Source organism: Marmota flaviventris, chromosome 4 (genome assembly GCF_047511675.1).
Source record: "Marmota flaviventris isolate mMarFla1 chromosome 4, mMarFla1.hap1, whole genome shotgun sequence".
In the NCBI taxonomy this organism is placed as follows: Eukaryota; Metazoa; Chordata; class Mammalia; order Rodentia; family Sciuridae; genus Marmota; species Marmota flaviventris.
The window spans coordinates 5,352,613-5,369,044 of record NC_092501.1 but is presented as its reverse complement, the minus strand read 5'-3'; the positions used below and the strand labels follow the sequence as shown (position 1 = coordinate 5,369,044).

Here is a 16,432-nt window from a genome sequence, read left to right as displayed (position 1 = left end):
TCTAACACTGGACCATGTTCTATAGCAACCTCATGTCTTGGCTTTTTGGAGTACTTCACTCAAGTCCAGGGGGCCATGGTACTCTCTCAGATGACTGTGGCCCTTCAGTCGGCATTGCAGGAAGGGTTGGTAAAAAGGGAATTGGTACAGGCTTGGCTGAAACCAGAGCCCTGATCTCTCAGACAGCCTCATCCCTATACATGTGTGCCTCCTTCAGAGGCGTCCCCTGCAAGGCGGGCTTGGCGACTTGTCAGAGTACGTGCAGCCCTCACAACCTATGCATTGCTTGTGCTTAGTGTGATCATGAAGCCAAGGTGCAAATCCACATGTTCATATATTCAGTGGACACAACTCCTTCTGGAACATTGGTATTGCTATAAGCTCTTTCCTAGGCTGAATCCAAATGGAAGTCACAAAACAACTTGGCATGGGCTGTCCACACACAGTCCTTGGGGGACATGGAGTGGAAGGGTTTGTGTTATTGTGGAATCTTTCCTTCTTCCTGCCGGTGCCCCACTCCTGCCTCCTCCCAGCCCTGCATTTCAGCGTGGTCCTGGGGAAAGTTCTAAGTGTTTCTGAACAGAGGGCTCACTCCAGTGTTGCCTGCTTTTTTTCCTACATAAAACTCAGGACCCATTAATGTAAAACATGTGGGTCTATATTATCGGTGTTGGAAATCTTAAAATGTATAATCCTAAGGACCAGTTTCTCAGGCTTTGCACCTTTCAAGGAATGGTGAGGGCCAGGCTAGTCTCAAAATGCAGAAATGGCACTGTGAACAGGCCACGTTGGAAAATGGAAGAGGCTAGAGTCACATTGGATTTCCCAATTTGAAGAGAAAATTAGGAATTTTCATCTTTGTATCGTTGTATCTTTGGTATCTCTGTATTTGTTTCCTAATTGCTCTTCTATTTTCTAATGATCCTTTCTATGTTCCTATCTAAAAACAGATGAATGTCCAAACTCCTTTGCCGGGACCCTGCTCCCTGCCCAGCTGTCCTCCATGTTACAGTCATATTCCTCACAGCGGTGTCTCTGCCCCTGATTCCCATTTTTCTGTCCCTCTTCTGCCGACTCCAGGAAGCTGCCCTGGGAAGGGCTCTGTGTACCTTTAATTATCACTTTGCAGAGCGGACCTCTTCCATGTAGTCCACTTGTAAGATGAAGAGTCTCAAAAATCTGAAACTAGAATAACTTTTGTCATATGAAGTGTTTTCTTTTAATGTTGCAAATCAGTTAATTTATGCAGAGAAAATAAGTAAAAACCCAACATGTGTGCTTGTGTTTGTATTTATGTGCCCAAGGAGGGAAATATATGTATGCCTGATTAAGTATGTTCTGCACGTTTGTGAGTTGTTGGGTCATGTCACATGTCTATGTCAGTGCATGGAAATACACACATAGATAGATGTGTGCGTCTTTTAAAATTATCGACAGCAACAGAAAGTCTGTTCTCACGGACAATAGAAACTAGTTGAGTCCTTTGCTCCCTCCAGTTGTCTGTTTCCATGCTGCAGAACGTGAGTGCCAGATGCCGACCAGGGTGCACAGAATTCTAGCACACATGAGTTGCACCTTGGTGGCTCTCGCACTGACCAGCAACCCTGTTTCATATGTAGACTGCAGAGAAATCCTGCTTCCCATGATGACGGATCAGCTCAAGTACCACCTGGAGAGGCAGGAGGACCTGGAGGCCTGCTGCCAGCTGCTCAGCAACATCCTGGAGGTGCTGTACAGGAAGGACGTGGTGAGTGACCCACTCCAGCCTCTCTGCTGAGAAGTGATTCTTGACTCATTTAGAAAATAACGGCCTTCATTTTCAGCCTTAGCCTCTCTCTTTCTCTCTGTAGAGTTGCACCCGGAAATTACTTTTATTTATGTCTATATCGTGATTTTCACATTGCAGTGTTTATCCTGAATTGAAATTTGTTTTCTCTTTTCTGTATCTTCTCGGTGAAATGCCTCCCAAGGCCGAGTATGCAATCCTTAAGGTCAGATAAAAGGCTAAGAGTTGGCTAATTACTTGCATCCATACTTGCAATTCTTATTTTTATTAAAGTAACAAACACATGCACAAAGTTTTTTTTTTAAAACAAGCCAGTGGTGCTTTGAGACTTTCAAGAAGAGCAGATCTCTGCTCTACCTCCATGGATAGCTGCCCCTGATGCTTTCTTAGCTTGGGATTTTCTTTTGCAGTTTGGAACCGTGTGCTTATTCCAGTTACTTTTTCTTTAAATGAGAAGTTGGTGCAAGCATGTGAGGGAGTCTCGTCCTGTGCCCCCATCCTCAGCACACTGTGTATGTCGGTGCATATGGGAGTGTCACTATTGATATAATTTTTTTTTTTTTTTAGATTTAGTTGCACACAATTCCTTTAATTAATTAATTTATTTTTATGTGGTGCTGAGGATTGAACTCAGTACCTCACACATGCTAGGCAAGCACTCTACCACGGAGCCACATCTGCAGCCCAGACACTATTGATTTTTCAGGTGTGTCTGGAAGGTGGGAACAGGACATTGCCCGTCTCTGCCCTAGACAGGGCTTTAAGTGGATCGGGCTTCTTCTGAGCTCTCTCCTCTGTGACCTGGATACCTTTCTGGGCAATATACACACACACACACCCCTGCACCTGGACACCCTCCCCTCAAGGACTGACTCATTCTTCCTAAGCCTGGTTAAAACTCTTGATGAAAGAGATTAGATTAAATCCATTCCTGGGGACAGGGACCTCAAGTCTTTCTGCCATTTCCTGTGGGAAGGTTTGGAAACTTCACCGAAGGCCGGCCCCAGGGTCCTGTTCCAGGATCTTTGCTTTTCTAACTGGCTGGAAGGCTCCGTGAAGAGGCTTCAGAGCAGCTCTCAGGGAGTGGGCAGTGGCTCTTCAGAGAAGAGCCCAAGTGCACATCTGACCAGACCAGTTCATGGAATGCGATCAGTTGCACACCAAATAAAAGTGAATTCTTACTGATAGAGAATTCCATGTGGTATGATTTTTAGATAATCAAAATTGACCCTCAGCTGGTGTTCAGAGATGCTGTTGTGTGGGACTGTTGAGGTCTGGGGATTGGGCTTACCCAGCAGCCTGGGTTGTTGTCTCAACATGGCCCAGTGTGTGAGTTATTGGAGGTCTAACCAGGGATCATAAACATCATACGGTTTAAATTGATTTCCTTTTTGTTTTAAGATTTGTGTAAATTAAATTACAATTATATGAGATTTTTTTCAAATTTTTTTTTAGTTATTAATGGACTTTTATTTTATTTGCTTATTTATATGTGTTGCTGGGAATCGAATGCAGTGCCTCACACCGTATGAGGCAAGCGCTCTACCACTGAGCTACTCCAGCCCCAAGAGATTATTTTTAATAGACTCTAAGAAAGTGTTGTGAGTTTTCTTTGTGAAGGCTTTTGCCTTTGACAAAGACCATTTCTCATCTCATTAAGGTTTATAATTATTCATTTTTTAATTTAATCAGTTTATTTTTTGGTACTGGTAATTGAACTCAGGACACTTTACCACTGAGCTATAGCCCCAGTCCATTTATTTTGTTTTTAAACATTTCTGTTCAGGGCTTTCTTAGGTTACTGAGGCTGGCCTTGAACTCGCAATGCTCTTGCCTTAGCCTCTTGAATCTCTGGGATTGCACGCGTGCACCACCATGGCCTGCAATTGATTTACTTTTTATGGGGTACATGGATCCAGTGACCACAGGGCGGCTGGTATGTCCACGGTTGTCTTTGGTGTTGGTTTTCACTGGTGTGTCTTCCTCCAGGGGCCAACGCAGAGGCATGTGCAGATAATCATGGAGAAACTCCTCCGGACAGTGAACCGGACCGTGATTTCCATGGGGCGGGACTCGGAGCTCATTGTAAGTGCCCAGCCCCACGTGCTTGAATACTTAGGTGTCGCTCAGAACATCTTCCTGGGAGTGTCACAGACTCCCCAGCCTCAGGTTCATCTGGTCCTGTTCCGACTGCTGTTGGAAGATGGGTTAATTTTTTTAAAACATAGTAAGCAGGGGGGACACAGTGTGGCATATGAGATGTTCTCATTTCCTGATTCCAGGGGATACTGACCGAGCTGGAGGGCTAGCACTCAGCATCTAGGGACAGAGCATTTGGTGCATGGTTCGCCATTACTTGCAGAGAGAGACATGGATTTTCTTCTAAGTCCTCAACCTTCTGGCTGTTTCTTTATATATACATTTAAGGTGCCATTAATAAAATTTTATGAAGCACCTTAAAATGTAATGGAGGTACTCCAGTTTAGCACTTTTATTGTCTAGTCCAGTGTATTAAGGGTGTTGCTCTTAGGCCACTTAGTCTGTGTGGAAACTACTTTTCTAAGAATAGTTTAAAGATTATTTAGACAGTCTTTCTAAGTTCATATCATAGTACCTTTTTTCCAGAGTTTATTGGCACCCCCTGCCCTCCCATACTTTTAAAAATTCATACATTATACTCATATATAGCAATGGGGTTCATTTTGACATATTCATAAATGCATGTTCCATAATTGGCTCCATTCCAAGCCCTTTGCCTCTCTTTCCCTCCCCTTCTCCCTCCCCTGGATCTTCTTCCACTCTTCTTCCTTCTCTGTATTATTTTTTACATTAGTGCATTATAGTTTTGCATCCACTTAGGACTCACTGTGATACTTCCATCCATGCACATGGCATAATTTGGTCAATTTCATTCCTCAGTTGTTGCCCTTTCCCATCCTGCCTCCCACCCTACCCTACCCATTATTCTTAAATTTTGTTACTTAGTCAAAAGATCCACACATAGATCTTGTTAATTTTTTCATTTCCAGTGCCCAACAGTAAACTCACCTTGTTGAATGGCCTTTCAAAAAAAAAAAAAAAAAGAAGAAGAAATAACTAAATAACTTCCTTAATCAAAGGACAGAAAGGCTGCTAAGAGTCTTACTGGCGGCCAGACAGGGCACTTGGTCTCTTGGTGTGTGAGCTGGGTTCCTTCTGCAGACCAAGGGTACAGAGCAGTGAAGTGAAGCATGTCTCTTTTGGGTGCACAGCCAACATATAGCACTGGGCTTGTTTTGTTGTTTGTGGCTGGCATCCTGGTAAAGGATGCCCATGTAGATGAACCCCAGAGAGTGCAGGCCAGCCAACATGCCTGAGTGTTTCCATCCAGTGAATTAGCCCAGTTTATGTCTCAGAGTTTCAGGACTTGCTCTGTCCAGATTTTCCTTTCTTTTTCTTTTCTTTTCTTCCTTCCTTCCTTCCTTCCTTTCTCTCTCTCTCTCTCTTTCTTTCTTTCGTACCAGTGAGCTACATCCCCATCCCTTTTTGTATTTTATTAGAGACAGGGTCTCACTGAGTTGCTTAGTGCCTCTATGGTGCTGAGGCTGGGTTTTGAACTCATGATCCTTGTGCCTCAGCCTCCCGGGGCACTAGGATTACAGGTGTGCCACCACTGTACTGGGCCAGAATATCCTTTTAAAAGTCTATCTCATTTGAGTTTGGACTATCACATGTAGGAGTTAGGAAATAAATTGTTTCTGTATAAATCAGCTTTATTTGCTGTATACTTTTTCATTATTACATTATGTAACTTTGCTTCCTCATGCTCCTCATTAAGACTGTTCTTTTCTAGAATCTAGAACACCTTTGTATGCTTAATATTGAGTAGGGAATGAAGCCCATGGCCGGAGCCTGGGGCAACCCCAGGGCTCCCCTGAGGTCTGGTGGTCCCATACTCTGTGGTCCTGCTCCATTACACTCTGACATGCTCCCAGGGGACCTAGGACAGAGCTGAAGGGAGAGTGAATGGTGTGTGACTTGAAGCTGATCTAGTGTGCCCTCCTGCTCTGGTCCTTCCTGGAGTGGCACTAGGTTCACATTGGGTGAGGGGCAGGCTTGTATGTATGTTCAGATGAGGGATGGCAGGTGTGGATTCAGGGGGTGATGAGGTTGCTCCCCTCTGGTTAGGGGCACAGTCCTGCTCTGGTTAGGGACACAGTGTCTTGCCACTGCTAGGAGGCCACCGAACTGCCTCTGGTCGGAACCTGGGACCATATGCATACACTGCACTTCTGAGCTCCATTGCTGTGGCTAGGGACATTATCCTAGCTGTGTGTTCCCTTGGTCATAGCCTTGTGGCCAGCAGTTAAACTGGGGAGAGAAGGGTGGGTTTGGATGGGTACTTTGGAATGTGGGGAGGGTTTGGATGGGTACTTTGGAATGTGGGGAGCTTGTGATTTGTGCTCACATCTTGAACAAAGGCAGAAAACAGCTTGCAGAGCATGGCATTTCCTCCCAGACCTTGTGATTCTGGATTTCTTTGGGAAATTTCTCCTTTCTCAGTCATAATGATAACAATGACAACAACAGTAGTAAATATTGAGCATTCATTGATGTGCTGGGCACCACATAACTAATGGGAAGACTCTCTTTTAATTTTCGCCTTTATCCTGCATATGGCAATTGCAGAAAATACCCCCATGTGCATAGAGAAATGGTTCCGAGCCCTGCAGCTATGGTGGCAGGACTTGCGTGGAGCCTGGGTTTGATGCCAAAATTTTCTCCAAGTCTCTGCTGTGAGATTGAGTCAGGGGGTGCTGATGAGTGTGGTCCATTTCAGCATCATCAGAGAGAACAGTGAATTGTTCCCTGGTCTCTGCCCTTGTTAGGAGGCAGCTGTCCAGGAAAATAAGCCCCCTTCTCTTTTCTACCTTGAGTAGTTTCCATAGGATAAAGCCCTAGGGGTCTTCTGGTGGTAATACGGCCAGTCTAGGAGTTGCCTGCTCATCTAATGAAGGGCAGGGATGCCCCGGGTTGGAGGTACCATGTGTTCTCAGGAGCTCTTAAGGTGAACCTTTGCATGTTCTGAGAAGCAGCTGAGACACCAAGGTCCCACCCTTGGCCAGTAGTTGGCTGGGACCCAGACCCACCCCACAACCCTCACCTTCTCAAAAAGAAGTCTATCTCCTGAACCAGGAAGGGGATTGAGCTCTTCAGGAGGCCCCTCCCGATTCCAACATCTCCAATATTTATAAAAAGACTTCTAAAGTTCTTTTGAATTTATTTTGTAAAACTAAGCTGTCATGGAACAAATCTCGAAAAGATATATTCTGAATAAGCTGTAATTATTTAATGAGCCATGACAACGTGAGGATATTTCAGGAAGGACTTTCACCATTTAAAATTGTTGGGAAGGGTCTTTCTGTGGTTGAGTCCCCTTCTGGTGTCAACAGAGAAGCAGGATTGGAATCCTTCCCCTTTGAGTTCAGCATGTTAGCCTTGCCCTCTTCATTTGCCTCCGACCAGGGTGGATGCATTAGCTTCTTAATGTCACCGTTGTTGCTCTGTGAATTTAGATTAAAGCAAGATCGGGACAAAAAGATCCCTGACACGGTGGACAAAAACTTAATCAGTGGGCCTTCCAAGGTGGAAAAGGAAGAGAAAATAGTTTATAGATCTGTTTGGATAAGCTGTACCGTTCCATTGTGCCTTGGAGATTTCAATCTTCCTGTGTTGCTCATTTATGCATAAATGTAGTGGAAATCATAAGACTGAATCAGCTTAAAAACTCTAAGTAACTGATGAAAATGGATTTTTAAAAAATCAAAGTGATTAAAATATCTTTGGCTAGACGTGCCTCCCTGATGACTTACTCCTGGATATTGTCAACGGTACTGGTATGAGCGTGACCTCTGTCCCTGTGGGGCACGGTGTGATGCTGTTGGGCTCACACTGCCCTGCTTGTTTATATGTGGAGTGGAGAAGTGTGGGGCTCTGCATGTGACCGTGCCACCGTGATCTGCAGTACAGGGCTTCTTGCAACTGCAGAGGCCAGGCAGCTGGGACTGTGATGTCGTGTTTTATGAAAACTCCACTTTGCCGTCAGTTACGCATCATTTGTTTTAGTTCACGGGCTGTGGGGATCCACCATCCTAAGTATTATACACAAACAGCACTCAAGACAAGTCCACCTGGCAGATGTGGAACTGTGGACCACATGCTGAGGGGACACAGGCCCTGAAACCAGCTTGGCCATAGTGCCACACAGATGAGGAGCAGTTTCACCTGCCCTCCTCCACTCGGTTGCGTGACATATTTGAGTGAAATATGTGGGTTTATATTAAGTCTAATTTCACGTTTTACATTCCTCCTTCCTTTGAGAGGCCATCTGTGCTCTGGGCATCAAGCACCATTCTTTGTGTGCACGTATGGTCTGGGCCAAGGGCCTTGCTTGGGTTAGATGCTCTTGTGTGGCAAGTAGGTAGGCAGGCCACCTGGCTGGTGGTGACCTGGTGCCACCCCATACAAGAGTGTCCTTTCTGGAATGAGCATTTGTACACTAACTGGGACGAGACCTGAGAAAGCAATGATGCCTTGGAATGAGCCTTCTCCTGTGCTTGGAGGTACTGCTGCTTTCACATGATGGGATTCACTGCCTGTTCACGAGTAAAATGCACTGGGTGGGAAGGACTGTCACATTGGCCTAGATGCAAATCAGCAGGCTGAAAAGGACTGATTCTCCAAAGTGGAAATATGGCCTCTTTCAATGGAAGGTGCTTTGGAAAATCCATAAAATTCACAGAGGCATGTGTAGAGAAGGAAAAATTCTGTATGGATCCTTGACTTATGTTTGGGACCATAGGAGCCTCCTGACCGCTGGCCTCAAGTCATGGATACACTTCTGCTTCTTCTACTGTGGATGTCTGGATGGGGTGGGCAGTTTGCTGTTAATAAAACCCCAGAGCTTTCACTTAATCTGGGTGTTTTATAAGGACCTGGCATGCTTTCTTAGCTGGAAAATAAGGTGCTGCATTGGTTTCCCAGTGAATGGTGCCTATTTAACCAAGAGACCTACCCCAATCGTTCCAATAAAGATGTTACATCCCCTGCATGAGTGTTGATTTTGAGATGTTTATTCTCATGGAATGTAAATATAAATGTGCTTTCAAAAAATGTTGTTTTTTAAACTTATGTTTGCAACAGAAAAAAATTCATTATAAATGTTTCAAATGGATGGTGTCTGGGCTTTTATATACAGGTATCACACAAACTGTCTCTAATTACACAGTTGGCCAGCAAATCTACTTACAAATCATAAGGCTCCCGGAAAGCCACCCTGACACATGAGTTTGTGTGAGCAGCAAAGACTATAGGTCCATTTTTATTTGGTGTTGAGAGAGTAGTTTTTCATGCCTTTTTTTGTATTCTTGGGGCCTTGATATTTTTTTCAAGATTGGTCACTAACTGTAGCAGAGGAAATAAAAACCAGTCATTGGTGAGTAAAACGTGCTCTGTATTTCATACATATTCAGACCTGCCTGAGTTAATTATTGAGCGATGTTAAGAGGTAATCGGTAGCTTTCACTCCACCTGTTATCTACCAAATGCAGGCCACCCACCCCAGCATGGTTAGTTTATGGTAATTCACTAAACAGGATGTTATTTCTGTTCTTTGCATCACATAGTAAAATGTTTACGTCCAGTTAGTGAGCTGGCTGCACATTTAGCCCATGCCAAAGGTGCTATTGATAGAGCTTTTATAGATAAAAGAGTCTATGTTGATTGGTTGGGTTGTGGTTGATCTTTAGGCAACATCACACCCTTGAAACTGCCTCAGTTAGTCATCAATTCACATTTTCCTTGCTGATAAAAATGCTCCCAAAGAACCAGTCCACCGTGGTGGGTTTTATTGACATGCCATGCTGTTACTATCAGCATGATACAGAGGAGTTCTTGGCCATTCTTCCTTTCTAGTTCTTACTCTCTTCTGTGACTGACAAAGATCAGAACACTTTACTCGATGGTGAGTCTTGTTGTAATTAATGATCGTGTGCCTGGGGCCATGGCATGCCTATGGGGGTCCTCCAGGGAAATGGGGTTGCAGAGGCCGTCCCTATTCCCTATTCTGTGGGCCAATCCTGAGCCAGGGGCTACAGTACCCTTGATGCCATATGGTCCAGCCATACTTTGCCATCCACACAGGCACCGCTGAGCAATCTTGCAGGATGCTCAGGAAGAGCCTGCCGGTTGCTCCTGCCCTGAGCTAGTGAGGTTTCCCCTGCCTTGCTTCCTTTCTCATGTATACTCCGAGGGACTTGGGTGTGGGAGTCTGAGATTGAAGATTAAAAAGCAGAGGTCCTGGCCTTTTGCTTCTTGCAACTGAGTGGCATGTTGTAGAGTGACCCTGGGCACCAGCATGGCAGGCTGTCCTTGCTGCATCTCAGTATGTATTCAGGAGGAGCTTTGGGGTGGCCTGATAGGTGGCTGGTGGCCGATGTAGAGGGGCTGGGTGTTCCCTGCACTGCCCTGAGTCAGTGCACTGGGCTTGCCTTCCCCTTGTGCATGTGGCCCGTCCCCTTGTGCATTTGTCCCCTCCTTTCTCTGAGGAACCTGTGCTGGTAGGAGGAGCCTCACATCCAAGTGTGTGGTGCCCTGTCCTCGCTCAGGGACTCTAGACCTTGGGCAGTGCATTTGCCCCCACAGGTTGTCCGGGTAAGACAGCAGTGGTCTGCCCGTGGACGCCAGGCCAGGAAGGGGCATAGCCCAGAAGGGGTGCTCATTTCCACCTGGGGGCAGCCAGAGAAGAAAGGAAGATGCTGGCCAATTCCCTGGGACTGGGGACCTGCTCGTTAAACGGGCAAGAGAAGCTGCCTACACCCGGCTATTCGAGGATTTGTCATGAATGAGTTTAGTTATCTACTTGGAGTTTTTTCAGAAATTAGGCCTCAGGTGACGGCGTCTTGGCATTAGCCTGCACGGAGTCCTGCAGACTGTGAAAAGTTCCTGTCTTACCAGCAGCCAAGCCCCTGCCCAGTGCACGGCTGGGCAAGGTGTGAGCCCCACCCACCCCCACAGGGCAGGCAGCATGCCACACCACAGTATCCCGCTTTGCCAAGTCCTGGTGAAATGGTTTTCAGCCCAAGTACCCTTCCTTTGTTATTATTTTCTCAGATGACTTTTATTTTCTCAAATTATTGAGGCTATGAAATAAGTCTGATAGCCACACAAAACATTACCTTTGATTTTTTTTATTTAAAAATTAATAAAGAACTTGATGACAAGTATAATAATTAATCTCTATACGTAATGCCATGTACATGTACATATGAGGGAGCACGGGACATGTTACCTTGGTTTTGTGTCAAAGTTTTTGCTTAAATCTGTCAAGAGAAGGATCTCCATCCATCAGTGATGCATCGCAATTAAACCATGAAATGATTTTGAAAATGTTATTTTCAAATGTTTTGGAGGTGCTTTCATTTTCCAGGAAGAATTAGTTTACCTACAGAGTTTCCTTTTTGACTCTGAAAGTTTTAACCATAGGATTTTGGTCTAAACTGGTTTGACATGGGGACATCTCCTGTTCCAGGATGCCCTCTCGGTGGGTCAGGTGTGCAGTGCTGGTTTAGCAAGCTGCTGACACCTTTCTTCTTTCCATTCACTAATATCACTAGGGTTCTTAAAACAGAAGGAGAGAGAACTTGTCGCAAACATTTTTATAACTTTAGTTAAAAACAGTATAAAAACATGAAACACGTTTTTAAAGTTTTAGTCTACATGAAACAATTGCACTTCCTTCAAGGTACAGGAACAACTTGCCCATCGCTCTTCTTGCACAAAAAATATTTCTCAGTTCTGTTACTGCTATTCAGGGATTTGAATCCTTATACAATATTTCTACAACCGGGGTGTGTGTTAAATTAAGTATACCTCTGCAGTACTGTTTGAGTAACCCCTAAAGAATGTTTTCACAAATACTCTTCTTTTGTCTTTTTCAAGTCCAGATCTGATTGCTGATAGCTAGGTCCTTATAGAACCAGACGCTTAAAACTAAAACAGAATTGCTGTTGAGTGAGGAGGAAAATGCATGGCAAGAAGTAGCTCTGGTGTGAACCAAGCAGGCTGTGATCCTTTTCCCAACACTAGCCACTTTGTGTTTGGCATCTGATCAATGAGGTGTGCACGATGGCACGTGATTAGATATGAAACTGCTGGACAAAAACTCGAAGACTGGGTTTTTCAGTATGTTCACAAACTATTCAAAATTTAAGTTGTACAAAAAAAGGCAAAGTAAGATCCCTACTTCCTATTGTGAAAAGCAAAAAATTGATAGACAAAGTCATTAACAGACTAGGGGATTTTTTTTCTATAAAAAGATACTTGCAAAGGTGCAAAGAAATGAGTGAAAAAATAAAGGAACTAAGATTTACATTGCAATGTGTAATCAAGAGAGAACTCTGAGTGTTACTGTGGATTTAAAAAATACCTAAAAACATTTGATTCACAGCTTTCCCCTAAGTATGTCGTTTAGTACAACTTACTAACAGGTTAAATGTAGGTGATATTAAGTTTATCCATTGGTAGCAGCTAAACGGAACACGCTGTTTCTCTTTGAGATGGTCAGACCTTCCATGGTTGTTATAAAGCATAACGAATTATATAAAATGTCTGGCTGCTCTATGGGTGAGCAATGTCTCTGAGGATTGATCCACAAAAACACTTCCCGCCGTGGCAGAGAGCCTGTGATTTATTGGTGACTGTGTTATCCATTGTGTATCTCTATATGTGTTTTCAAATTCTTGCCAGAATTTATCATTTGGCCTTTGGGTACCAAAAGATTAAAAACGAGATCTAAGAAAGCTGAGTGTCCAATAGCTCTGACCCTGTCAACTTGCAATGATTAAAGGCATGTCTTGACTTTGGGGGACTCCTGGCTGCTGGCCATTTGGAAAATGAGCAGTAAACATGTCGTAGGTCTAGAGATGAAGAGGGTGCTCAATTTGAGGTGTCAGTGTGACACTGAGATGTGGTCACTTGGCTTAGCGCTACAGCACATGAAGGCAAATATACATAGAGTCACATTTTAGAGATTATTCATGGTCTCTGACCACTTGAAAAAATTGTGCTTTCTCCGGAATTTGATGTGCTGAAAATTGCACTCGCCCCCTGCTTATTTGCAAGATGGAACGTAAAAATGAAGTCCTCTGCAAACATAAGGCTTGCTTTTTCTTCTCGTTATTTAAAAATAAAGTAAAGGCTGGAAAATAATTATGAGTTTTCGCTGTGCAGAGTGACAGCCTGCCATGGTGCAGGTTGGTAACCTAATCCTTGCAGATCTGGGGGGTTAGAATTTTTACTTATCATCGTTGAGTACATAAGTTTCATTTCAGGTTTTACATCCCACATCCGTGAACTGCAAAGAACAGCTAGCCAGGTGTGACATTGATTACCTTACTCTGTTAATTATCTGGTGGGACGAAGGCCTTTTTGGTACGCAGGGCGAGAAGCGGGGAGTGCGTGGATTGGCACCGCAGTTCCCTCGATCCTAATCGTTCTGGAAAAGGACTGATTTAACTCCAGTGGGTTTTAAAGACAGCCTCGAGACTTCATACCACCAGTGTTAAAGGAACCAGAGTTTCCACCTTCCATGCTTTTTAGACTCAGTTTTGGATTTTTGCTTGGGCGTTGCGGAGTACGTCTCCTGAGTGTAAGGCGAAGGGGCGACCTGAGTTTCCTCGATAGGGTGCAGTTTCCTCAGCACGGGCTGCAGCTTGTCTTCCTGCTGCTTAAAGTCCAGCTCCACACTAGAAAGACAAAGCAAAGCACTCAGCCCTCCATTCTCCTCTGCGAAAATCCCCCTCGGGGCAGCGAAATTTGGCAACCTTCTACCTGGGTAATGATGGCTCATATATTGTTTGTAATATAATTTTATGACTTAATATTAAGCAATTGACCATATTACTTTTTAGCTCTAGATTGCTGTACATCATTTCAAATAGGCTAATTTTCTTCAGAAAGTAACGTATTTGTTTTCATGCGTGAACCTTTAAGGCTTTGTTAACATACACAGTTGGTGTCAGAGTATATGTCACATCTGTTGGAATGAAAAGCGGGACCCTCGAATGACCTCATTGTCCCACATGCTGTCCACCTGTGCTTCCTGGAGTAAGAGGTGACCAAAGACAGGAGGAAGAGGTCCTCTTAATCCATACAGCCCAGGTGCCTGTCAGCTCTGGTGCTGAGCAGCTGGCCATGGCTCAGAAACACCTATTTATCTCACCCAAAAGCATTGTGAAATAAAATGACCTTGGCTTACACTGCTGGCAAGATCTTATTTGTCTGAGAAACGCCTCAGAGCCACAGGGTCCGGCTAACACTGGGGAACACAGTGTGTTTATCGAGTCAACACCATCGAACGTTACTTAGTAGTTATCAAACAGAGGTTTTCAGAAAGCAATATAGATAGTGTTAGGTAAAAATAACACAAGTTGTAATGACATCGCTGAAGCCATCGTGGGTCAACATGTAGCCAGGCGTGATGTTCGTATTAGAAAGATGGGATTAAAAATGATTTTTTAAAATATGTGTTTTTTTCTTACAAAAGTTCTCTGAAGAATGCCGTCATCTTGTCTGGATTCCACTCCCCCATGTCTGTGAGAGGGAGCATTATGAGATCTCCTACGGTACTTCTAACAGGGGCCCAGCCCACGTGTTGTTTTTCCATGACGACCTCCCTTTCTGCTCACGCTCACTTGCCTCCCTGCACCCCTAGGGGTTGAAAAGGGTGCTGCCTCCAGTCAGGCTCAGGGGAATTCTGCTGTGTCTTCCTTGCTTGTGTGGTCTGGATGCCAGACCAAACGTCAGTGGGTTTCAGTAAAAGCTTGGTAGTGATGTGGATGCATGAGCTCATAACGTTTTATAACCAGTGGAACCGTAAGCCATTTATAAACATGAAATCCTATTGATTTAGAGAACCATTAATCCTAGCCAAATTTTGACATTTTGGAAAGACAAAACAGCAAAGCTGTATTATCTGGAGTTTTCAAAATAAGTTCCAGCCCTTTCTAATGGGCCATTTTATGTTTTAAATCCAGCACTCCATTTTTCTTATTGTCAAAGACTATAATATTACTTAAAAATTGAAAAAAAAATTGTCAGTGAACGTTATGGGCTAGTTCACCCCTGAGCCTAAAACCAAGACTTATTCTTCCCTCTTCTGAAGGCCTCTGAGGTATGCTGCAGTTTATAAAACTTAGGAAAAATCCTCACGAACTCAAGCCTTGTTAACCTAGAGCACATGACCCAGAAGTATAGTCCCTTTTAGGGACATCTGTGGAAAGTGCAGGCCTGAGCATACACTCATGTACAGAATTCCAGCTGCAGTTCTGTGATGTGCCACAGAAAGAACGTAAGGTTCTGCCCAGGTGCTGGGTTAAGTCCCTTGTTCTCTGTAAACTTCAATTTCATTCCTTCAGGGGAGATCATTCACTGAATTGTGGTAACTGCCCCCTTTCCCAATGCACCACCCAAACCAAGTGTTTGCAAAAGTTTCCTCCATTATACAATGTGACTCAAATATTCTTTTATCTTTCACTTATCTGCTGATTACTGATTTGCTCATGAGAATAGGATCTTCAATTTGACATTTAGCTAGGCAGACAAGAGTCTTTTACTGAGTCTGTGAGGACAACCACTTCAATTGTCCCAGGTAACTTCTGCATTATTAGAGTAGGGCAGATGCTAGCACCTCCTAGGCTTACAGTGCAATCTCAGTACCTGTAATCATTGAATTCCCATTAAGCAACTACATTGGGAATCCTGTTATTAACCAATTTATCACACCGCAGAACCATGTAATCACAGAGTAATCTAATCTGAGTTCTTGTTAACAAAATCACGGACGTTGTCTGTGGAGTAAATTCCTGGTTGCTCCCCCAGTAGGCTGCCCTGGGAAGCTGCAACCAGGAGCAGGTTTGTTGGTGGAGAGCGACTTTGGTAGTAGGCTTGAGAGCCTGTGAGTGCCCACGGGGACATGCCTGCAGTGGGAGTCAGTGGGGTGATGGTGAGCTGTGCCCCTTGCTCCTCCACCCGTAGCCTCCAGGTTGCAGAGCATCTGCTGGGGGAGGAGCAGCAGCCCGGCAGAGTGGGCGGTGTGCCACGGCTGCTGAGCACGGGCACTGTGTGTTGCTGTGCAGCGCTGACTGCTGGGACTTTTCCTCTTGGTAGGGGGCACACTAGGTCCCCAGGGGTCTGAAGCAGACAGCAGGCTGGACAGGGCAGTACTACAAAGCTAAAAGTCTGGTCAGTTCTGGGTGACATACAGTAGAAGTGTTTGTGGTGCTAAGGAACCAAGTGGCCAGAAGAAAGCCACACCTGACCTCTTGGTGGGCAGATGGACGACCTGGACATTCCAGGGCACTGTGATTCCTGTGTTGGTAGCCCTCCCTCCTGTTAGTGAGTTGTCCAGATGGGGGATGGGGGCTGCCTGGTGGAGGAACAGTGACCCACACTTTGGTCTTTGCCATCTGCTGCTTGCATATGACGTAGGGCGGTACTGTCTTTCCCCTTGCCTCCTCCTACCTGATCATTCTGCCACCTGGAAAACTTTTCCTGGCCCCTGGCATGGCTGGCCACCCCCAGACCCACTGTCCTCAGGTAAACACAACC

General features: G+C 44.7%; 2 protein-coding genes across 3 annotated transcripts in view; one reads left to right on the top strand and one right to left on the bottom strand.

The window, feature by feature from the left end:
- Positions 1 to 16,432, top strand: part of Dock1 (dedicator of cytokinesis 1) — a 450,610-nt gene that overhangs the window by 176,578 nt on the left and 257,600 nt on the right. For both annotated transcript variants that reach the window (XM_027930051.3, XM_027930050.3), the window contains exons 26-27: positions 1,620 to 1,747; positions 3,776 to 3,871. In XM_027930051.3, coding sequence (XP_027785852.1) covers positions 1,620 to 1,747; positions 3,776 to 3,871 — 224 coding nt within the window. The remainder of the gene's footprint in view (positions 1 to 1,619; positions 1,748 to 3,775; positions 3,872 to 16,432) is intronic.
- Insyn2a (inhibitory synaptic factor 2A) overlaps positions 13,386 to 16,432 on the bottom strand; it is a 52,725-nt gene continuing 49,678 nt past the window's right edge. Inside the window, exon 4 of the mRNA XM_027930052.2 lies at positions 13,386 to 13,569. Within this exon, the coding sequence (XP_027785853.2) occupies positions 13,386 to 13,569 (184 nt within the window). The remainder of the gene's footprint in view (positions 13,570 to 16,432) is intronic.